The 23,935-nt window shown below is 40.2% G+C and overlaps 2 protein-coding genes across 15 annotated transcripts in view; one reads left to right on the top strand and one right to left on the bottom strand.

The window, feature by feature from the left end:
* The window catches only part of ext1c (exostoses (multiple) 1c), a 214,597-nt gene extending 202,136 nt beyond the window's left edge, over positions 1 to 12,461 (bottom strand). For 2 of the 14 annotated variants that reach the window (XM_071501248.1, XM_071501250.1), the window contains exons 1-5: positions 12,290 to 12,425; positions 10,170 to 10,300; positions 8,733 to 8,852; positions 6,182 to 6,263; positions 1,254 to 1,403 (exon numbers count right to left, since the gene is read on the bottom strand). The gene's annotated coding sequence lies outside the window, so the exon portion shown is untranslated. Of the gene's footprint in view, positions 1 to 1,253; positions 1,404 to 6,181; positions 6,264 to 8,732; positions 8,853 to 10,169; positions 10,301 to 11,491; positions 11,659 to 11,686; positions 12,246 to 12,289 lie in introns of those variants that run through there. The other 12 variants (XM_071501255.1, XM_071501256.1, XM_071501253.1 and 9 more) reach the window with 12 other exon arrangements.
* Positions 12,462 to 12,611: 150 nt separating this feature from the next.
* LOC139634659 (uncharacterized) lies at positions 12,612 to 17,663 on the top strand. The gene is made up of 2 exons (XM_071501267.1): positions 12,612 to 12,749; positions 14,399 to 17,663. The coding sequence occupies exon 2, from the start codon at positions 14,403 to 14,405 to the stop codon at positions 16,173 to 16,175; it is 1,773 nt and encodes a 590-aa protein (XP_071357368.1). The 5' UTR covers positions 12,612 to 12,749; positions 14,399 to 14,402; the 3' UTR covers positions 16,176 to 17,663.
* The last annotated feature ends 6,272 nt before the right edge of the window (positions 17,664 to 23,935 follow it).

The following is a 23,935-nucleotide window of genomic DNA, read 5'->3' as shown; positions in this document are numbered from 1 at the left end:
TTTGCAGCCAGAAAAATACCCAGATGTACAGTAATGACATTAATTCTGTACTCGCTTATGTTTGTGAAGGAGCTTTTCTTTCTTAAGTTCTTATTCAGTTTACTACTAAATTGCTTTTTCCTCTAAACTATGATAATTGGTTCAGACACTTTTTCCACTCTGGAAAACTTATACTCTGATTGGATGACAAGTTGCCATAGTGCTCTGTCTCTGCTGTGTTCTGTTGCCACATACATTTCGGGTTACTGTGATGCCTGGCGCACAGCTTACGGGATTGGTTGTTTATGTTGGCTATGGGAGGCCTGCCAGCTAAAGGTCCTGGAGTCCAGCTGCAATGAAATGTTATACTGAATATTTCCCCTCAAAATCAAAACAAAACCAACGTCAATAGCGCTTATTAAACATCCAGAAATCCTTCCTGCGTTGCCATGTATTGTAGATGTTTGCTTTACTGGCAGCCGGAGCTGGGAAACACATTGCTCACGGAGCCATGTTTGTAATGTATCTTGTTGATGATGCACATTAAACAGGCAGTGTTCTCAAATTTTGAAATGGCATCCAGTATTCAGAGCTTCCTTGGTTCGCTATCTGTTCTGTCTCTCCCCAAAGCATCTGTTAACCATCAGCGAAACACCACTTGAAAAGCAACACAGCTGAAAACAAAACCTTGGATAAACTGGGTTGAATAAATAGTAATCAAAGAATAAAGCATCAATACTTACTTATCATCTTGACAGTGTTTGTAGAATATATGAGTTTTTCGCGATAAAAAAAAAATCTTACGTAATTTGTCTCGTGAAAAAATGCCATGTTGCATTTACTGTGTCTGTTATTAATGTGTGTGTATGACTTTGTATAACAACAACATTCAACCAAGACCACTGAGGAATTGAACTGGATTGTCTATTTGTATTCATTTGTTTTTCACTAGGACATATCAGTGGATACATACAGAGGTATGGTGTGAATCCATATACCAGGAACCACTTCAGGGGCCACCACAATATCTCTGTGCTCTGCCTTTGCTTGTCTTTCACTTGATAATGTAATTTCTTTTATTGCTCCATAGTTTCCTTGGTAAGCCCTAATTGTAGTATAGCACAGCTTATCCCGCTTAAGTTAAGTGTAAAATATTCTTAATAGGTCAAATTTAGCAAACAATTTTGACTTTTTTCCTAGACTGGGGCCTTAGTGCATGTCCTTGTGTGACTGTGCATGTGTGTACCCACCACATGCACATTTCTACTTCTTACCATATACATGTGTAGGATGTCGACAATCTGGTAGCCGGATCTGTGTCTTTAGCTTCTGCAAGACACACCGCTCTCATTGAGATCCAAAAGGACAGATTATCTCTGGCATTCCACATCTGGAAGCAGTTGAGCGCCAAGGAGCCGCTTCTTCTGAGAAATATACAAATATGTAGGACAAAGTGCACATGAATGGAGGGGATATGGCTCCATATTGTATGCCACTGAATTCAACTGCAGCCTGATAGGGTTTGGGTCAGGAATATTTTGTTGTTGTTTTTTTTGCTCAGTCATTTTGGGAAAATCTATTATCTTTTTATACTCTTCTCAGGGAATAGTTTGATATTTTAGGAAATGATTTTCATTCCTGCTGAGAGAACATTGATATGACTTTTACATCATGTGCTGGAGTACTTCCTGGCCAGGAGCAGTGTCTTCACTTGTTCTTTGGCAATAATTTGTCTCTTGTAGTTATTTATTTATATTTATGACCATTATTAGTTGTTTGTATATCAAAAGGAACTACAGCAAAAGAGAGCTTTCAAAGTAAAAGTTTCAATCGATCAACCATGACCACTGACCATGACATCACTGCTCCCAGCTAAGAAATAGTCTGACACAGTTCCCCCCTAAAACTACAAGTTTTAGTGAGTAAGCATATTTCCTAAAATGTTGAACTATTCCTTTAACAGCTACATGCCACAGTATCACCTGATAGTTTAACCTCGCTTGACCTGATGCACCTGAGCTGAACCGGCAGCTGTAGGGGATCCTGATGACTGGTTTAAAACAACTCCACACAATACCACCTCCAGAGGTTCAAAACAAGCTTGTGGCTTTTTGTCTGATTTTACAGCATTTCACAAAAAAAGTGTTTATTTTATCATGATTTATTCCTCCGTGACTGAAATTACATACTAAGCAAGTGCGTCAAGTAAAAGTGGATGTCCTGAACAATATCCATTTCTTCACATCAAATCTGTTTTAAATATGTAATTATCAATTTTAAACACTGCTCAGTACGCCTCTGTAATCATTCACTCTCAGCTCACTTGTTCCTCAACAGTCCTCTGAGACAAAAGCTATTTAAAAAATGCAAAGAAAATTGCAGGTTTTTATGAAATAGTGAATGTGTGAAGTCAAGCAAAGAGACAAAATGTTCTGACAGGAACCTCTGTGGTTATTATACATAATGGACTAATACATTCACCTGCATGAGTACACACACACACACACACACACAGTCATGATGATAATATTTTAACACATGTGGATTCATTAACACTCTCCTATACATGTGAATTTCCATGCCACGTGCTGCTGCTCTCGGGAGTGTGATGTGTGGCTGAAAGCATTTTTTTCCCATGTGAAATGATTCATGTGAGCACACAGCATGGTAATCACCGGCTAGTTGCTGTGCATCAATCAATTAAGAGAAGCTGTCAACGACTCATAATGGTTTTAGTACATCGTTTCTTCCATTGGCCCACTCATTCGGCTGTGTAATTGCTACATAATTACTCAGAGTCATCTTAGGTAGATCTCTACCTAGTTAAGCCGGCGCCTGAATATAAATGTGTGCAAAGTTAGTTTCAGATGGCTTGTTTGAAAACAAATCACTTCTCTGGGGAGCGAAAGCTGCAATACATAATACAACTGAATTGATAAGTGATGATTAGCATTACACCTGCAGGAGGATGAGACTGAAATCAGAGAAGTACTTTATATATGGAAGACAGATCTGATTTGTGAATGTGGGAGGCTTTACTGCAGTGGAATACAAGCAGTGCTGGTAGAAGATCCATTTCTTGTGGTACTAATACCACGCTGTTCAAGTACTCAATTACAGGTAAAGGTATATACGAATCACATAATGTACCTGAAGTATCTTGCTTGGTTTGTAAAACTTCAGATAACAGTGAAAAATGTCCATCACAATTATCCAGATCCCCAAAGCGACGCCTTCAATTTGCTTGTCTGTCCAACCTCTGGGCCCAACCTCAAAATGATTCAGTTTACTGTAATTTTAAGATGAGGAAAAGCAGCAAATCCTCACATTTAAGAGGCTGGAATAATGAAATAGTTCTTGCTAGATAAAAATGATTAATTGTTTAAACAAAGTTAGGCAAAGCAGCTGGGGCCCAGTTTGGACACACTTTCCGAGACACTTTTGACTATACTGTATGGGTGAGTGAATGGGTGAGTGCGGCAAGCCTTGTAAAGCACTTCAAGTTATCTCTAAGACTAGAAAAGCATTATATAAGTGCATTCAATTCATTCTGATCTCATTCTCAGCTCTAAATTTGGACACTGTAGGGTAGTTTAAATCTATGACAAAGAAACATATTTTAGAACCTTTTCAACTAGAAAGTACTACTACTCAAATAAATGAAGTGGAATAAAGAGTACAGCATTTTTCCTCTGAGATGTATTGGAGTAGAAGTGTAAAGTGGCATGAAAAAGAAAGTTAAATAGTAACAGTCCATTAAGTGGAGCATTTGAATCAGTGGACCTGGTTACATTCCACCAGTGGACACAGGTCACTCCTGAAACAACCACTATGTCCCTCAGGAGGACAGTGAGACCCTATAAATTCTAATTTGTGCAAACTAACCCGGTTATAAGCAAAATGACAGATTACATAACTTTCAAAAACTATCATGAGCTTCACTTTACCCTCCCCTTATATGGCCTAGTCCTCATATAAAAACAACCTCCCAAGTGCTTCAGCAAAACATTTCAAATACAACACAAACTGTTTGATTTCATGCAGCCAGAGAATGCAGTTTTGGTTGACAAAATCTAAGAGCCAGGCCTCATTCACTCAATATTGTCAACATCATAACACTGCATGCTGAAATATTAAGAGCTAGTGAGTCACAGCCTTCGCAGCCTAATGAGATGAAGCCTTGTGTGGCAGCAAAGTGTTTGCCTTTCAAATGAGGCTACTGATGGTTTCAAAGTCACAGCAGTCACAATCCAGCTGTACCAGCTGGAGGTGACAACAGCGGTTTCAGGCGCGGAGTGAAAAGTAACAAACAGTGCTGAACCTTTGTTCCTTTCATATGAATCCTGCCTCTTCCATCTGCTTTATTTTTATCAATCTTTATTTCAACTTGCTCTCGACAGATATGATTTATCAGGAGTGCAATGATAAACAAATATCACCCCCCGCTGTATTGTTTCCAATGAGTTCAGCCCCAGTAAGCCCCTGTTGGTGGCGCTGATTAATGATGTCTGGCCTTGTTTGGTGCTGATAGTGGTGTCCCTTAGTCTCTGGGCTAATTAAAGTCATTCTTCAGTAATATTCCTAAATCAACTGTTTCCTCTTGCCTATTTGAGACCTAATTGGAAGCATGTGCACTCAACCCAAAGAGCTCCTTTTAACCCCTGACACTTCAAGAATGCGTCTGTTGCGGTCATTGATTTTCCTTTGCTGTTTTTCTTTCTTTATTCTTGCAGCTAGAGAAAATGTGTGACTGTGAAGCTTTGTCACTTTTTATTATGTCTGCGTTTTGTTATCATTTTGTAGATGTGGTGAGTGGTTATGATGCTTTTGGGAGAGATATCTTAGCATCATCAGCATGTGTTTTTGTCAGTCTTTGGGTTTCCATGACAACCCATGACCGTCCAGCTCCACTGCTGCCCCCGTGCAAGAGGGTTGAGCTTAGCTCAAGGCATCTGGTAAAAGAAGCGACATGTCACCGAAAGAGGTGGCAGGAAGAATTCAAGATTTACCCCAAACGGCTTCTTACATTGGCCGTCTGACAAAAAACACTGACAGAACAAATACGTCTGTCTGTGCTGTCTGCAGGAGATTTGCTGTTCAAATGCAAAGTGCTTTTTTTCTGTGATTTCACACTGATTTCATCACCAGGATAGAGCCTTGTACAAATTCTCTCTGATACAGACATTTTACTTAGATTTAATGCTCCTTGTTTACAACTCTATCTTCTATATTACACACATTATTAAAACTTCTTGGGAAGATTAAAGCATGCAAGGATGAAACAATCCTGTGTGTGTATTAACTAACTCCTGTATCTCATACACACTGAGTAAACACTCAGGCTCTACTGTTAGAACATTGTGTGCAATGTAATTGGTTTTTAAGGGGAAATTATTCTATAAATTCTTCTATATTTCTTGGCTGTTCGAGCTTCTTTGTTATTTAAATGTTGTTCTGCATTTTAAACAAATGGTCTCCTGCCTGACTCTACTGAGTGTAAAACAGCAGGCTGCTGCTCCAAGCCCATTACCAACAAAGACAATGCAGTTAGGAGTGGCCTTGCAAACTTCAGAGACTTGAGCATACGCTCTTTTCTTTTAACAGTCTTGGGCCCAACAAATGCTTTTGCCTCTCTGCCTGCTGCAGTAAACAACGTCTCTGTTGTTTATCTACAAAGACTGGTTGTCCGTGAACTTGCTTTAATCATTAGTGTCACTCTATTTGCATGGTTGTGCAGGTTGTTATGAGATTTAGTGTCCAAGTGTGTCGCATTTTCTCCCCGCCTCAAAAAAAACAAAAACAAAACATACAGACAGTCATAAAACTCCATTTGCATGCAAGATCATTTCAAAGACAAATGCTTGTGATATTTTCCAGGGTGTTTATTGGTTGAACAGAGCGATGGCTGTGACTCACTGAGGCGCCTGAGCTTGTCGTCCTCATGCAGAAAACAAATGTGCGGATTGGAAACAATTGGATGAGAGAGGCAGAGAGGGAGATTGATTTCCTCACCACCATTTCTGATCCATTAAGCTTTACCTATCCTTTTCCCTCCTGATCCACCTCCCCTCACACACCTGCTTTCTTATGGGACATTAGCTGTGCTCAGAGGGGAGATAAAGACACACTGCCTCTCAGTCTCTGTTGGTCAGTACATCCATCTTGTTGCTATACCTGCTTTGTGAGAGGAGACCCACTGTACCTGTGCAAATGACTGTTTATAGGCAGACGGTCGTTATTGTTTTCGTTCACTGGAGTGTCTTCACGCAGTAGAGTGAAAGGTACTGCAAGGACAAAGAGAGAAAGAGAGAAATTATCATGGAAAGTGTAAGAAAACACTACCTACTGCCTCTGCACAGTAACACTCAGCTAGAAGCAACAGAAGATGTTACACAAGAGGCTGAGCTTTATCAAAGAACACTGGTGCTATTGTGCTGCAGCCATGACCGCCATGCTCTAGACTTTACAGACCACAGGATCTCTTTCTCAGAGTATATACACAGGTCCATACACAAAACTGATCCAAACAAATAAAACTTGGTTGCTATTCACTATCAAATAATCATCATACAATAATTGCCCTGCAGTTGCACCAGTTCACTGAAGCTCAGGGCTTTTTTGATAACAGTATAGGTGCTGATCCAACTCCACAGTTCTTTTTGAGGTCACAGGTTGTAGTGTTTAGTTGAGCTCTACCAAAGTGTCGGAGCTGATGTGAAACAACTGAGGAAAACCTACCCAAACCTGACATGCATAACTTAAAGATAGCCTCCAGACATATTTTAAGACATAAAAATACTCAGCTATGATTATGATTTCTGTGTGACATGGTTTTTCCAAAAAAGGTTCCAATTGCTCAGTAAAAGTAAACTTACATCTACTCCTTCTTCCTAAATAACAATACAGAGTCTTTCATCTTAAATGCAATATGTCTACTACTTTCAAGGTTTCAAGTTTCCACGTTGCACTTGCCTAAGTTGGAAATTGGACCATGACTGCCTTCAAATTAGTTGAGATGTCCCAAAATCCTGCTCATATGTACACATCTTAGACAAAAGAAAACTGTCTCATAGTGTCAAACTTTGCATATACATCATTCTGCATGGTGAGGTCAAACAGTGAAGTAACAATAAGCACATTTCTAAGTGGAGGAGGAGTTTTCGAAAAAAAGAGAGCAGATCTAAAGGGGCCCCAAAGAAAGTAATGGTGCGTTCATGTTATATAGTTTAAACTGGAATTACAAGCAGCCGAGTAAGAAGAACCTGTCCAACTTCTATTCTGAGTTGGAGATATCAGGAATATCTGACAGCGACTGGTGAAAAGAACCACACAAATGTCAACAAACTGTTGGCAGAATGGCTGAAAATGGACCACTGTTGGCAGTTACATCAAAGTGAAATCCAGTATTACACTAATACAATCCATTCAGCTCATTTTATAGGAGCTATACACTATTTGTATCGGGTTTCAAGTACGTAAATAACAAAAAGTAGCTAATTTAAGCTGTTTACCTGATGTGACTACAAGGTTAGCACCGGGGCTAACACTTTGAAAGAATGCGTAAACCAGCAGCAGCATGATGCACCAACAACTAATGAGCAGCTGTGACTGAAAACAGCAGCAGTACATGTCATTTTTACACTTACGTTAACAGTTCAGTCTCAATCTTTTTACTCTATTTTATGTAATAGTTTATTTACCAGGGACAATGGACAATACACTTTTTACACCAGATATACAGCAGCTTAAAGCAAACTTTCATCTGCGGTCCCTGGACAGGAGACACGCAGGCTGACGCAGTAAAAGATTTAACAGTAACACACAGGTGTGGTGATATTAGACACATTAACACAGACCCGAGATCTGCAGCAGTAGCATGAGAATATAGCTGAACTTGACAAGACTGATTCAACACTCAACCAGGATCGAATTAGGTGTTGCATTGGCCACTAGGAACCAAGCTGACTCCAGAAGACCTCTAATGTTAAGTAAATAACCCAATAAGTGTTTTTCCATCATGAGGATCTTCTTGTGACCCATGCTCGTTTACGCTTGAAGAGGTATTTCCTTTTTTCTCTTTCTTTGCATGTGTTGTCAAGAGTTTTGAGACTTTTCCCATTTATTTACAACTGGTGTTAAAGCAATTTCCCCTGACTTTAAAATTCCCTTCTAAAAATAGTGACACTCTGGTAAGAAGGACATATGCTGCTACGGTACATGTTAAATTTGACATGACTCACTTGGCTGTAACTGTCTGTGCAATTTTGACGTTTCAGTGGCCACTCAATGAATGTATGGTGATGCCTGCATGTATCTGAGCATAAGACGTATGCAAATTAAACATATCACAAAACGACATTTACAGTTTCTTAACAGCACTTCAGTCCATAGCCTCAAACATTACCATAACTTGAACAATCACTCTTAAAAACATGATATTATAAGCTTCACCAAACTGGCATCTACTGAAGGGCCAGTGCAGTGAATTATAAGGTGTTGAAGTCATTTGACGCTAGCATGTTTATCTTTTGCCATCAAACTGAGGACACCTGAGAGCCTGAGAGGAAGGTGTAGATTAGATGTCAAAGGTCTTGTGGAGGCGCTTGGGCACAGTGGCCTCTGCTGGGTGGTAAAGGTACTGCACACAGGGGTAGAGATGAATGATAGAAATGTAGAGCCCTGAGATTTATTCAGCAATGACCTGATGATTGCTTATTAGTTTAATCCTGTATTAATCGAATTTCCATGCTTACCTTAAGATAATGAATTGCAGTCAGCCAACTGTTGTGGTGGATTATAATTGACATGGACGGATCCCAACTGCTTACTGGGGAGAGGCTGTGGGATGCATCTGTCCTGCCTTTGCACAGCTGCTGGAGAATGATGACAGCAATATTTGGCTTTTTAATTGAACTGGAATGTGGTGGTGTTTGCAAAATTAAATCAGATTCCAGCCATGAATTTACACCTGAAATGTTTTTAAATGAAGGACTAAAGTATACTCTCTCATACAGTCAAATTCATATCTGACATTAATCAGCATTACTCAGATACCAAAACACACTGAGAACAAAAGCTGAGAGCAACAAGAGAGCTTCCAGTGTGCCCTAAAAAAACATCCAAGAAAAGCGAAACAAACAAGAGGACACTAACATCTATTAAAATCTCTTACTGTTTGACGGCAAACTTTATGACAATATGGAAACACTTTTATATGAATAAATGTCAACCACAGACAGAGAGAACAACTGAAACTGCTGCGTCTCACAACAACAAACACCATTGTTGAAAAGGCAGAGCATGCAGCCTACACATACAGTAAGTGACTTTTTCCCATAAACTGCGCTCAAACTGCTAAAGCTATTTTCAGTCTGTTTAAAAGTAGGCGACCTCTGGTATAAATTAAGTTTTTGCTAACAGAGTCTCCATGATGCAGTTTTAGTTTTAAGCTCCAAGAAGCAGAGACCAGCCATTACAGTGGAATAAAATGATCCCATTTAATTCATCTCTACTCAGTGGCCTGATGGCCTCTTAAGTCAAGAGTGTGTGGAGCTGTTTCAGCGCATTTTATGGGGTAATTGAAAGGCTTTTATGTCACAAAGTGTTTGGATGCAAAGCTAGCGCTGTCAGATTAAGTCTGACTCTGACAGAGCATTATAAAGAGGGGGCATTTCATAGGGTAGACATGAAAGCCTTTCTCGGATCTTAAAACGATAACTTTAATCTTTGAGCCAAATTTTCCACAACAGCCTACAGATAGACGGGGCTTATGTGTCATCAATACAGTTTTGGCAGATTGTGTTACTGTATTCTGACATAAAAAAATACTTGTGTGTGAGAGTGACAGCTAAATCATGATGCCAGCATGAAACAGCTTTTGGTATGTCAACTTGTTACAGTTCCACGTTAAATAGGATTAGAGAGGAAGTTTTTGCTTGGGGGGACAACTAAATCTGGAATGGAACCAGGAAAAAAAAACATTTATCAGACTTTAAAATGTGTTTTTCTTTGCTCTAAATCAAATTCAGTTACTCTAGGACATCTTGATTATGTCTGCTTTTCTGTTCTCAATGGAATTTCCTATCAAATCATTTCAGTATGAAGAAAGTACAACCTCTGAATAAACAAATCCCATGAGACAAGAGCTGGCTTGAGAACAGCCAAACCCACCAACTAACCAGCAAACCAACCTCATCCTCCATCACTGCCATGTCATGACATCACCCTGCTTCCTCTCTACTGGTGTCCCTGTGGTCTGGACTCCTAATTCTCTGGCTCAAATACTGATGCTCTCAAAAGGGCTGGGCGACTTAATCCTGAGCTGAAAGACAAGAAAATAATAGCGCTCAGCTTTAAAGAGGTCCTGTTGCTCTCCCTGTCTCTCTGCGGCGTGTCAATGTGAATATTCGCCGTCTGAAGAGCGCTGTGATATAACCTGACATTACACAGCTCGAATTCCCCCCCAAATTAGATAGAGCTAGTTTGCTTTGGCTGCACTCACCGTGCCACAAAAACCTGGGCACTGTATAAACTCCAGAAATGTCTCTAATGACAGACACATGGTTCTGAAATGTAACCTGGAGCTAGAGATAATCACTGTCATTTAGTGTTAGAGCAAATCAGTGTGGGCCATTAACACCAAGAGCACGGACCTACACCAGCTCAGTTTGGTGACCATGCATATCGTGCCAAGAATTCAACCTACATGTGTTTAAAGACCTCTAGATATACATCTGGTTTTACTGCCTTTACCTACACCAAACAACAGTTAAATTTGCGCAATACAGTACACACTTTATACTTACAGTACACATTTTGAAACAAACCTGAAACAATTAGCTGATTAATTGATTAATCAGCAGAATATGTATCTGCAACTATTTAGAACACTAAGCATTACAGTACATTGTACTTGGAGCTGAATGATTAGTTTAATAGTCAATCCACAGAAAAATAATCAGCAACTATTTTGATAATGAAATATACATTTCAGTAATTTTTCAGTTGTTTTTATGTTTTCTCATTGAAGACACCCAATATACTGGAAAAAATACTTTAGCAAAGATTAAAAAAGATTAAAACAGAGAATATGTGGTGTTCACGTAGTCTCTGTTTCAATGAACAATGAACAGATTAACCAATGGCATGTTCTGCTTTTCAAGACAGCAGTTACTTTTATGTAAAATTGGTTTATTAAAAAAAGGCAAATCAATAAATAAACAGATCTCTAGTTCCAGCCTCTCAAATGTGAGGGTCTGCCATTGTAAAGTCAGTATATTTCGAGTTTTGGGAATTGTGAAAATTTTTCACAATTCTTTGATATTTAATAGACTAAAATATTAATCAAACAAAACTATCTGATTAATTCAAGATGTCACCTCAGGATTGGGAAATTGCAATAAATGTTTTTCATTATTTTCTGACCTTTAATGGACTAAATTATTAGTCTCATCAGTTAATTGAAAAAAAATATCTGGCAGATTAATTGATTATTAAAGCGACCGCTTGTTACCCAAACTGCCCAATGTAAAGCACCATCACAGTTTGACCTCCTGGTTCAACTTCGACCTTCTGCACTAGAAAGCCAGTTGGTAGTTAGCTGGTTGCACGAGATGTGCACACACATCTAAGTGTGCAATAAGGAATCATTACCAGCTGCGCTCACTGTCAAAATGTGCCTCCAAATTAAGTTGTTTGGATGATATACCTCAAATGTTGGCTTCTCTCATAGGCTATCACCAAATTCCCACATCCATCCACAACATGTAGAAAAGTATGATCATAACATTGCTGACATTTTCAATTTTCAAGGTAGGAAAAGCCCAGGTGAAACTACCATGGCCCAGGAACCCACAGCAGCCATCATGAGGCAACACCGAGGCCGAGAACCGGCTAAACTACATCGGGCCCAACCAACCGTACCCTAATTAGTGATATTTATTACACCTGTGTTTTTCATCGCAACATGCCTGAAAAAGGTCCATTTTACTCTACAGAGTTAGCATTTGATGATTGATGATTTCTTTTTCATAAGGCATTTTTGAACGGTGAGCATATAAAGTCATTAAGGAAAAAATACTCCTCTTTTTTACCTTCTAAGTCAGAGCAAAAGAGGTTAAGAGACTGTGAAGAAATAGCGAGGGAGTGTGACACAAGTTTGACTGCTGAAGATAATAAAGTTAATTGTAACACTTAACCCCTCTGTGAGAACAAAAAGGAGACTATTCACAAAAGCTAGGGGAGCAATTCTAAGCACCTGTATAATCATTGGTATACAGTATTTTTTCTAACTATATTTAGTAGCTTTTACCTTTCACTCTCCATGGAGTCGATGCAGCTGTAGTCACTTGACATTTAACAGTATTGTATCCGAACGTTTTTCCATCCATTGCCAGATGCTGCCCTGTAATTTCTACAGTCGCACTTTCGCTTTATGATCCGTGTAGGCTCCCGTACTTGAAGGAGCGTTCCGTTTCAGTGTCAGGAAGTAGCCGCACTCTCACAACAACGGTGAAAAACCCAGTTCCCTTGCCAAATAATGACAAATTATGCAGAATTGCTTCGTAAATGTGGCGGTAACACGGGGTATTTTCAATGTGCATTCAGTCTGCTATCTGGTCAAAGTTTACTACCGGGAGAGTTATGACTTTGTTTTGTTCATTTCTACCACTTTGCTAACGTTTGTAGCAGGGTGTCAAGTTAGCCAAAACAGCTAATGTGACAGTAACTTCAGCTGGATCGAGATTCACCACAAGTGTTCACATATAGAGGTGGGTGAATAAGCTTGTTTACTGTGCTGAGTGTGTCATTTTCTGTAACAATTAAGAAAGAAACCTGACAGGTTTCCACTAACCTGTGAACAATTAAAGTAAATGAGTGTAGTAGAGTGGTAGATATCTTATAAGTGAAGATTCTTTCTGATCAGGCACCATTTATACATTTCTTAAATAAAAGCTGTAAATTAAGTTTGTTATTTTAATAACGCCATATATTTAATAATGTAATTCTTAATAATGCTTTATTAATGGATAGTATATCATTTGATAATGCTTTACAGATCAGTTGTAAGCCTTTGGGGTTGCCAGTTATGAAAAACTTCGATGAAACTTTGCTTTTCTGTTAAACTCTTTCATTATGACAGAGACCTCTCTAATGGACTGTCAACCACTTATCCTCTTGCAAAAGGTCCGCAGGACATCTAGACCAAAATCCATCTTATTAACATTTACCACTGCAGACTTGATGGATTATTGTCACAACCCTTTTTAATGATTTTGTAACATTTACAATTGCATCTGACAGACTTATTTTTGCAGCACTTTTCCAGAAGGCAAGTGGTTGAATAATCCATTGGAGGGGTCTCTCTAATGAATTAAAATCAAAAAATAAAAATGAAAAATCATGCAAAGCCATGCTTTTCTACAACCTGGCAACCCAAAAGTTGTTCTTATTGACAGCTATAACTGATCGATGAAGTTTGGAACAACTTGTAGATTGTCCCAGGCAGTGATTCCCAGCTGGGAGGTTGAGACCCCCAGTAGGGTTCCAAGATAAATCTAATGGGTCATGGATGTTTAACAGGACAGGAAAATAGTAAAAAGTTATATATTGTTTTGCCATTCAAAATGTCATTAATTTTCCTTCTTTTTTCAAGTGATTGCCTTTTTGCTTGAGGATTACTAGATACTTTTATGCCTTCAAATTTTTAAAAAGTGTTTGAATAAAATTCATTCTTTGAACCAACAGTCGACATATGCATCCTGTGACAAGGGATTGCAAGTAGACATAATTCATTCAAGGGGTTACATAACAAAAAGATTGCAAACTACTTTCCTAAGGCAATTTAAGTGAGGTAATAAAGAGTTCACACACACAAATCTATCAGTCTATGTTTTTATCATGTTTGGCACCAGGGGACAAAATACACACACCTTTCTGCTGCACCTTGACTGTGCAGCCTGTCATTTAGTTTCAGGGCTGAGTTTTGACTTTGTCACCTGTCGCCATTGATGGGGGATTTGCTGCTTTTCTTTCCTGCTTGATTTTCTTGATAGTAAACTCAATATGTTAATGTTTTCAATATTGACCTGGTGAAACACACGCTTTGATGACATAAACTTAAGCTTTAGATAGGAGTCACACGCATATTGACACAATTTTTTGACATTTTACAGATTACACGACTAAACAGTTAAGCAGGAAAATAATCAACATTTGATCTGATAATGAAAATAATTGTTAGTCGCATCCTCAGTAGCATGTAAACAAATTATTAAAACCATATTAGCATCAGTGTGGTTAAAAACACCCAAAGTCGTAGTTACTCAGAAATTTCTTAGATACACAAAAAGTTTCAGTTACCATTCACCACTGTGATACCAAGGTAATATTTTTCCTTTTCTGCATTGTACCCATATAGGACAATGCCACGCTTGCAGTCTGGTGTGTGGAAGCATTTTACCCCAGCTATCAAAGATGGGAGGGAAACCTTCATGTGCAACTATTGTTCTAGGACGTACACAAAGAACGCAACCAAGATGCAGATGCATTTGGACAAATGCAAGGAGTACTCTGTGGTTTCTCAGCAGTCACCGGGCCCAGATGGGAGCTCCTCTGCCTCCATCCCTGTTCCCTCCTTCTCGTTCTTACCATCTGCCACTTCTGGGGGACAGTTCCTCATTGATTCAGTGGATCAGCGCAGCCAGGCGTATGCTGATGAGAGCCTGGCGAGAGCTGTATATGCCACTTCCTCACCCCTCACTCTCACAGACAATATTTATTGGAAACGATTTTTCAGTGTGCTCCGGCCTGCTTACTGCCCACCCACCAGAGAGGCTTTGTCCTCTCATCTGTTGGACTGTGAGTATGATAAAGTACAAAACCAGGTTCACGAGGCAATAGGGAAAGCAGACTGTGTGACCATCATCTGCAGCGGCTGGTCGAACACAAAGGAAACCGGAACTATCATTTATATTGTGGCAACTCCTGTACCACTGTTCTATAAATGCACAAAAATAAAGGAGCAGATACACGCAAGCACGTTCATTGCTGAGGAACTGAAAGACATCATAAACGAAGTGGGGCCTCAAAAGGTCTTCGCTATCATCACTGATGACGCCCCAGAAATGATGGCAGCTTGGGCACAAGTAGAGGAAACCTTCCCGCACATATCAGCTATTGGCTGCACAGCGTGTGGCATCCAGAAGCTCTTTGATGACATAGTGGCACAGCCGTCTATTAAGGCATTGTGCAGGAGAGCTGAGCAGGTGGTGAGGTATGTTAGAGAGCGAAAAATATTAGCAGAGACCTTTATATGCTGGCAGTCAACAAAGTTAAGAAACCACACATCTAATGGGACAACACTGGCACTGCCTACAAACTCTGACTGGACTGGTGTGCTTAACATGTTCAGCAGCCTCCTGGAGGGTCAGAACTCTCTACAAGAGATGGCCGTCTCACCCACCCTAAATGTTGAAGCATCCATCAGAGCCACTTTACAGGATTCTGCGTTTTGGAAAGGGTTGAGTAGCAGCCAAAACTTGCTCTACTTGATTGGGAATTCTGTTGATTACATGAAAAGAGAAGATGCTGTGCTCTCCGGTGTTGTGGACATGTTCAGTCAGTTAAGATACCACATTGGAGCCTCCCTGCCTGGCTCTGTGATGCACAGTGGTGAGCAGAAAGCTGTCATGGCATCATTAGACAGGTGTCAGGAGTTTTGTATAAAGCCCATCCACGCAGCAGCTTACATGCTGGATCCAAAGCATGTGGGACAGCAGACACTCTCCGGGGAGCAGATAAACAGTGCTTACTACGTGATATCCAACCTGTCACACCATCTCAATCTTGATGAGGGTAAGGTGCTTGGCAGCTTTGCCAGGTTCTCAGCCAAACAGGGACTATGGAAAGGAGCCGGGATATGGAGCTCATGCCAGCACGTGTCTGCATCCACCTGGTGGAAAGGGCTGTGTTCCTCTGAGCCGCTGTCCGCTGTGGCCTCTGCTGTACTCCAGATCCCTCCAACAACAGGTGCTTGTGAGCAGCTGCGGTCACGCTTCTCCAATACAAAGGTTCAGGGCTCTCTCTCGGCTGACAGGGTGCAGAAACTGGTGGCAGTACAGGTCAATCTCAACCTTTTAGAGCCGAGTGAGTGTGAGTATGCTCCGCTGGAGGGTGAGGAAGAGAAGAAAAGTTAATTTCAATCTGAGTAGAAAGACAATAGAGATATCTGGAAGATTTGTGGAGCAGACCCAATGTTTCCCTTAAATACATTAAGGCTGTTGCTGCAGAATTATCACTGCCGCTGCAATGTCGTGAGGTCCCAATTAAGTTTTTACCGGCTATGTTGTGTCTCTGCTATTGCTCTCTGTGCGCCTGTCATTCATGCATCATGTGGGGTGCGGGACTGGACTCATTTCAATGACATATGTCCACTGCTTTTTTATTTCTCCATGTGATGAAATAGAATATTCTCAGTTCTCATAATCCAGTTGAAATTTATATAAATTTTTTCAAGCACTTAAAGATCCAATCATCACCAAAGCGTCTGTCATGCAAGAGAGCTGACATCAACTCATGCATTGAGCAACACGCAAGAAAACCTTCCACCTTAAAAATTGCCGGTCGCTGCTTGTAGCCTTTGAGCAACACAGTGAATTAAATTATTTTTCTCTACCTAACTGTCGTCAACTAGTAAAGATAAAACAGCAGCAAAACACCTTTACATTCATCATTCACTCTTCTGACAGTTTCTTTCTCTGTGATGCATTTGCAAAGAAACTTTACAAAGCCGCTCTGTTAAAGTTGGACAGACTGTGCTGCACCCACAGTGCTGCTGGAAATGAAAGCTCACTTAGCTACATTTTCATTACTGAGCCTATTAGATGAGCTTGACCCTTTACCTGCACTGCAGCTTTCCTCAGAACAGATGTTTCAAATGTGGCTTAATTTGTTCAGTAAGTAAATGAAATCATTCAAAACACAAACTACTTGTGTTCATTCACCTATACTGCTTAATGCCAAGCTAATTACAGCCTACTACATCCATGGTGTTGTCTAATATTTCTTAACTAGATATTTGGCTGACTGCTGCGTAATACTCTCAACATGACGTCAGTCTAATATTTGATCGCCTGGTCAGTTACAGTTGACCGATGTGTGTAAACTTGTCACCGTAGTAACAGTGGTTACATAACCTTTGAAACAAGCCACAACTAAACTGTGGTGTGCTCCAGTACTTAAACAAATAGCATTAATAATAGCATTAATGGCATTAACTCCACCTCCCGGCCAATCCCGCCGCTGCTGAAACAAATTCTAGGGGAAACACTGCAGACCACGTGGACTGTGGTTCCCACTCATTGCCACAAGACCACAAACATACAGACAGCTGATTAATGAATTGAGTGGTTAAATGTAAGATTACAAGGTAAATTTTAGGCTGAACTTCCTCAGCTGTGATTGCACTGTCCTCACATTCTGACTGAATCAGACACTTACATGTGTTTTAACCTATACAATCTGTACTCAAGAAGTAAGTTTTTTGTTTGTTTTTTTATAACAGTTTCAACTAGTATGTGTCAACTTTATAATCACAACAGGAAATATTAACAGACTAACAAGAGGTTCAGTCTTCTCTGTTAGAGCGTTGACATGATGTAAATAAAAGCATTGTATTTATTGAATATTTTGTCTGTTCTGAGTTTATACCTGGGTCAAGAGAATAGAAGATTCTCTCCCTAAAATTATGTTTCTACAGAGTTAAAGAAAGATAGGTAAGAACAAGCAGCAAAAAAAAAAAAAAACAAAGTGGAAAACATAAGCATAGATATAGGCATATTTCTTGGTCAGAATCTTGGTTTTAATACGGTTAAAAACAGATAATAAATAATGTGTTACTTAGTGATCTTTAGAGGTGCTTGTAGGCAGAGAGCCAGACTAGATGTTTCCTCCAATTACCAATCTTTATATGCTCTATGCTTTACGCTAAGCTAACCAGCTGATGGCCATAACTCTGGATTTAATGGACAAAGGAGAGTGAGAGTATCAATCTTCTCATCTAACTCTTAGAAAAAAGCAAATTCCCCGAAATGTCAGACTAGGGCTTTAAGAAACAAATAACCCCCATTCGTCAGTTAAACTTCAGCACTTTTCACCAAAGATTTAGTGAAACATAAAATATAGATTTAAGAAAGTCAAAAACTGCAGTATCCTAAAGAACTGGTGATGCACTGATGCGCCAGAGTGTGTTTTCTCACTCCCATTTCTCACACACGCTCACTGCCAGTCTCTGTGCTGTGTTCTGTTGGTGGTTTGTCTCAGGGCGGCCTCGGGCTTCTGAGGGGAGATCTGGGCCTTGTAAATACTAGCATTATTAATCTTAATAGCAACAAGCCAGGACGGCTCTGGAGGTGTCTCTGCCTCGAAGGCAGCAGACCTGCCGTAAATCTCAGAGACTGTTTTCTCCACTGCATCACTCAGTAAATCTATCGCTACCCACGTCTTCCCTCCCTCTCTCTCACAGTTGCTTAACTCTGCTGCCTGTTGTCTGTTTTGAATGTGCGTTTTTAGGGCAGTGACAACAGATGTACGGGCAATAATTAGAGAGATGGTATATATCACTTTACAGCTGCAGATTCTCATGATGATGTATGCTGTTTGTGACAGATGGCAATGCGTTGGTTGATTTTACAGTTGCCCTTTGTGTGATCCAGTCATACCAGACAGAATGCATGAAGTCACTGTTCACTCGGGCTGTGGTTTCATCCTCGTTTCATCATTTGTAGCAGTCCTAGGTTATCAGCGTTAAGGTCCTGTGTGTGTTATCAGTTCATGAGGTGTTTCTGAAAGGGTTAAACAATGTCACAGTATAATCAAAACAACACCGATAGTTCAATACAATGCAACTTTTTAAACCACATGCTTAAACATCTGGTGCTGTTTTATATTTTTCTTACTGTCAACTCTACAATAAAAAATCAACAATGTGTTGGCCCATCCCCAGTGGCACTCTGCCTCTATCCTAGTAATTCCTTCTAAAGACATAAATATTAAAAGAAACAGGTCACAAATATATATTTATTTCTTTGAAACATAGCTGGGAACTGTAGATTTGAACGAACACAAGCAGAGGAAGGAGAACAGTGATGGACTATTTTCTTCTGCGGATTAATATACACGGTGTGCTAGTTAGTATATAGCAGGACACATATGAGAGATTAACTCAAAATGCGTTCAGTGGATTGTCACCTAATGCTATTGGCCTTTGGTTTATTTACATGTTGTTTATTAGTTTGTGGTCTATAACACAGAGGAATAAGCTATAGACAGAATAGATATGAATGAAGTATAGAATATTACAAGCATTGTCCTTTTAAAAGTTACTGAAGACTTCATCACCTCTTACAGAGATAGTTCATTATTATAAGCTTTACAAAGTCATGTTTTGGGGACATCAGCGTTAATGATATCCATTCTCCATCGTGAGCATGTGCAAGTATAAGTCATAAACCAAAAAAATAGATATTGCACAACTGCAAAATTGGCCTGATGATGGCACAAGATTAAAGTTCAAATTTATTACAGTTCATCCTGAGGGGAACATAAAGGTCTGTACAAAACTTTGTGCCAATCCATCAGACAGATAAGATATTTCAGTCAGTGCCAAAATGATATCTCTTCATGTCTTCTCGTAATAAAAGCCGTGGCTTGGCAAAACTACAAAGTTTACGTAACCAGTGTAAACTCTTAAATCTAGTGGAATCATTACTACCTCCATGACGATGATAATACTGACTATTTCTCACTGTTGAAGGAGCAAAGTTCTGCAAACAAAAGTTTTAACCATGCACTGTTAAATTTTGACACAATGAGAACATATGCACAAATGTACTGTATATGTTCTGCAAACAAGAGGAAACGAAAAGTGTTACATTTCAGCATGAGTGCTACTCAACAGTATTAGCTACACACAGCTACTCAGAGGGTGGTCTGGCAATAATAGCTAACAATGGAAAATATTCTCCTGTCCTAGAACTGTGATTGGGATACTGATTAAGCTGTCTGAATTCCCTATTAACGCCTGAATACAGCACATTACCTACCAAGTCTCTAGACACTATGAGAGCAGATTTAGATGTCTCTCTTAACTCTGGACATGTTTAACTGCAGAGGGGCACTGTGCCCCGTGTAGTTCTGGGATGTACAGCACAGTGCTCGGCTAGGAACATATTACAGTCCAGTAATTAATGTCAGATGAGATCGGGTGTAATTTTGTAATCTAATCAGGTCCACAAAGTATAGCTGCTGTAACAGCTGGTGCCAATCCAACTGTAACTCCCCTGTCAAGGACTGATACTATTATCTTGGCCTGGAACAATGGCTGGCTTTAGCCGACACTGTGTATGAGACGGAGAGAGCAAGTGAGGAACCAATGGGATGCTTACACTGCAAACAAAAGCCAGCTTGTCTAGGGCTCATTGAGAGAAGAAAGTTATATTTTTACACAAGTATCAATGGCTGAAGGACTTGAATATAAAGCCCTGAGGGGAAAGGTACAGGGTGAGATTTCATCAGTAAGTCTTCCACTGTTCATTCTCCCTCTCCATGTATCATATGCTGCAGCCTGTACGCAATCTCTTTATACCTTGTATTTTGATCGGCTGCTACATTCTCTGCATTTCTAATACCCTTCCTTCAGCAGCCACTGCTATGTAGCAAAGAAGCACTTGCTTTGTGAATGTGTGAAGTTTAAAAGTTTAGGAGTTATACTGATGTAGTCTGTTAAGTTAAATGTCAAGTTTAACTGTGACAGTTGTCACTAGAGCTGGAAAGTCACTGTGAAACCTTCTGACAGCCTGTGGATTATCCAGTAACAGGGAGATCATCTCTGGAAAGATGTGCTTTTGAATTAAAAAAAAAAAAAAGTTCAACATTTTAGGAAGATATGTTTCTTTGTGTTCATTCTAAGTGTTGGATGAAAAGACTGATACCACTCTCAGTAATTATTGAGCTTGCAAGGAGGAAATTAGCTTAGCTTGTGAGACAAAGCTGGTTCTGTCCAGGCTAGCCCAAGTGACTAGCAACACTTTGAAACAAAATGATGAACATTTATCTCAGTTGTTAAGTCCAAAGAAATGTGGATGAGAAAACAGAATTGAAACCACTATTTCTTGATGTACAAACGTCAATTCTTGAATCCAGAACCTCTGTGAATCTCCGGATGTGGCTTGGGTTGCCAGATTCAGTCACACAGGTGTTGCATCACGGGTCTCCATAGACGCATAATGAAACCGACTCAGTAACCTCACTGTGATGAAAAGACTCCAGCAAGCTGTTCACAGTTACTGTTGTCTGCCAGGTATTTTTTACACCACATAACTCCACTAAAACCACAACTAACCATTTATCTGTTTCTGTTTGTGCATGGAATAAGCATCTTCAGTGTGTGTTAATTAGTGAGCTCTACAGTTGTTTGTAGGTGTATTTATTCTCCTTAGACAGAGCTAGACACTTCCTCCTACCTCCCCTCTTTCTGCTACGCTAGACTAACAATGCATTGTCCCATCTCAGACATAAGATTGGAATTTATCTTCTTAAGCTCACTCTTGGAAAGGAAGTGAGTAAGCATAAGCAATTTGTGGGTTGAAGGTAGAGATCCTAGAGTGCAGTATCTTTAAACGTATTAAAAAAAATAAAGCTAAATACATTTTTTTAAACTATTTAACTATTTGTAAGTTTTGCTATTGCTACATAGCCAGCATACCAGTCTAAAAGAAACATTGCGAGTTCAGGTGGAAAGCAATGGTAATGTTGACTCTAATCTCTACCATGTCTTTTTTTCTATGCAAGTTAGCATGCTAACCAGCTAGCCACAGTCTCATCACTTTCTGATAGAGAGAGTGTAGCCTCCAATCTGCCCTGACGACGTAGCGCTGCACAGAGGGCAAAACCTCTTGTCTTATAAACACAACAATGGCTGAAGCTTTTGCTCAGCAACAATCACCCCCACCTGCTTCTGGCACAAAACCATGGAACCCCCAAGGTCTCCTGTATTGTATATCATTACATCCATGCTAACTTTATGAGAAGTCTTCAGCCATTCTTTAGTGTCTCAGGGTCAAGGGCAGAGGGCAGGAGTCTTAACTGAAGTGTGTCAGGAAACCAGAAGAAACCCACACTTGTGGGTAACACAGTGCAAACTCCACACAGAACAGACCAGGGTGGAGATTTGAAGCCAGGAGCGTCCTGTTGTGGGGAGCCAGTGCAGGCCACTGATCCACCCTGCCGCCCAGTTCATGGACCTAATGGGATGTTTCTGATTTTGAGATGCAGACATTTTTGACTTTGATATAAATTTTAATTTTCTGTAGATTCCTGCCTACATGTCTGACTCTGCGGTGGGTACAGCCAGGCTAGAAATTGCCTCCTGAGCTTCATCCTCCTCACCAAGCCAACCAACTGCGTCAGTAGGCCGAGGCTTTATTTAGAGATGACTATTGTGTCAGACTGTTAGTCCATGTAGCCGTTGCTAACGTTCAACCTACTGTAATAACAGGCCGGCAACAATTTGTGGCTAGAGCCTCCCATCGTTTTCTCATTCCTCACCCAGGCCAACACCAACCCACCCATCAACCCGCTCCCCTCCCACCCCGAGTCTGAAAAACAAAAAACAACAGATGGGCTGTGCCAAGGAGACTGTGATTGCTCCTGGCCATTACCACAGTAAGGAGCCAGGGGGGTGGTGGGAGTGTTGAGCTGCTTGGGTTGCAGATATGTAAAGTAACCTGGTGGCAAGGAGAGTCTATGCTCTCCCCTGCTTCTCCTGTTCTTGCTGCTCTCAGCACCTCATAATGCTTTTATAATTACATTCCAGCCCAGATGAATCATGATTAGGTGATCACAGCATTTTTATTTTTTTTTGTCTATAAATAGGGGTGCCACTTTAAAACATGTGTAGCAAACATCAGGAAGGCTAGTGGTGGAAGAAGTGGAAGATCCTTAAGTACTCTGATCCTTAAGTAAAAGTATGAATATCACAAAGATGACACAGTTGATCACTTGTGGTCCACTTGTGAAAACGCTGATTTGAGTCTGCTGTAGGTGTATTACGTAATGTTTTGTTTCAACCACCATGTTGCATCAAGAAACATCTGGAATCTGGAAAGAAGTTAAAATGTCTGAAATTGGCTTGTTGCTATGAGCTGGTGTGTGATTTTTGGTTGCGTGGTGTTATGCCTCATGAGGACAGAGCACTTGGTAGGAGCTGGCATCACACACAACCTCATTTTATTCCAGCAAACATTGGCTTTAGCTCAAAGCCGAGGGACTCATCTGGGATGACAAAAGGCATGAAATAACCCAAAGTGTAATGGCTCTGTTGGAGATGATGCCATTTACACTACATAGGAGGTCTATCTATTCCATCTTTGCAAAGTCATTTTGTTTGTGGTAATAGCAAGACGTTCTTATCAGAAAAGATTGTTAAAAAAATGGTAAAAGACTGAAGGAGAACATGAAACAGAGCCTGTTAAAGTCAGTGGGATCTTAGCCTCAGCTATTCAAACACTTAGTGCCCTCCTGTCACCAGGAGACCGAAAATAACATTCATTTCTGTTCTTTCCACCCGGAGAGAAAGCGATAGTCACATTGGAAATACCTATTTAATCAAGAGGGGGAAGAGGGACATGTGACATGGCATCATCATTATAGGTGTGGGGGACAGCTGTGTAGAAGCCAGGCCTTGAATATGCTTTGCTATTGTCATCAATCATCTCTGGGGGTGTTTTCATCCTGTCTCTCTATCTCATCCTTACACTCCACCATCCTGCCTTTTATCCTCATTCTCCATCTCATGTGCTCACTCAACAACATTCAAGGATTCAGAAAAGTCAAAGCAAAGATATGAAGGCGAGCCAGTGACTCCGTCCTCCACATCTCTCCTCCCTCCCATGAAGAC

This window comes from Trachinotus anak, unplaced genomic scaffold (assembly GCF_046630095.1).
Source record: "Trachinotus anak isolate AG129_WGS33_773 ecotype Australia unplaced genomic scaffold, CSIRO_AGI_Tana_v1 ptg000016l, whole genome shotgun sequence".
NCBI classification, from domain to species: domain Eukaryota; kingdom Metazoa; phylum Chordata; class Actinopteri; order Carangiformes; family Carangidae; genus Trachinotus; species Trachinotus anak.
This window is presented reverse-complemented; position numbering and strand designations above follow the sequence as displayed.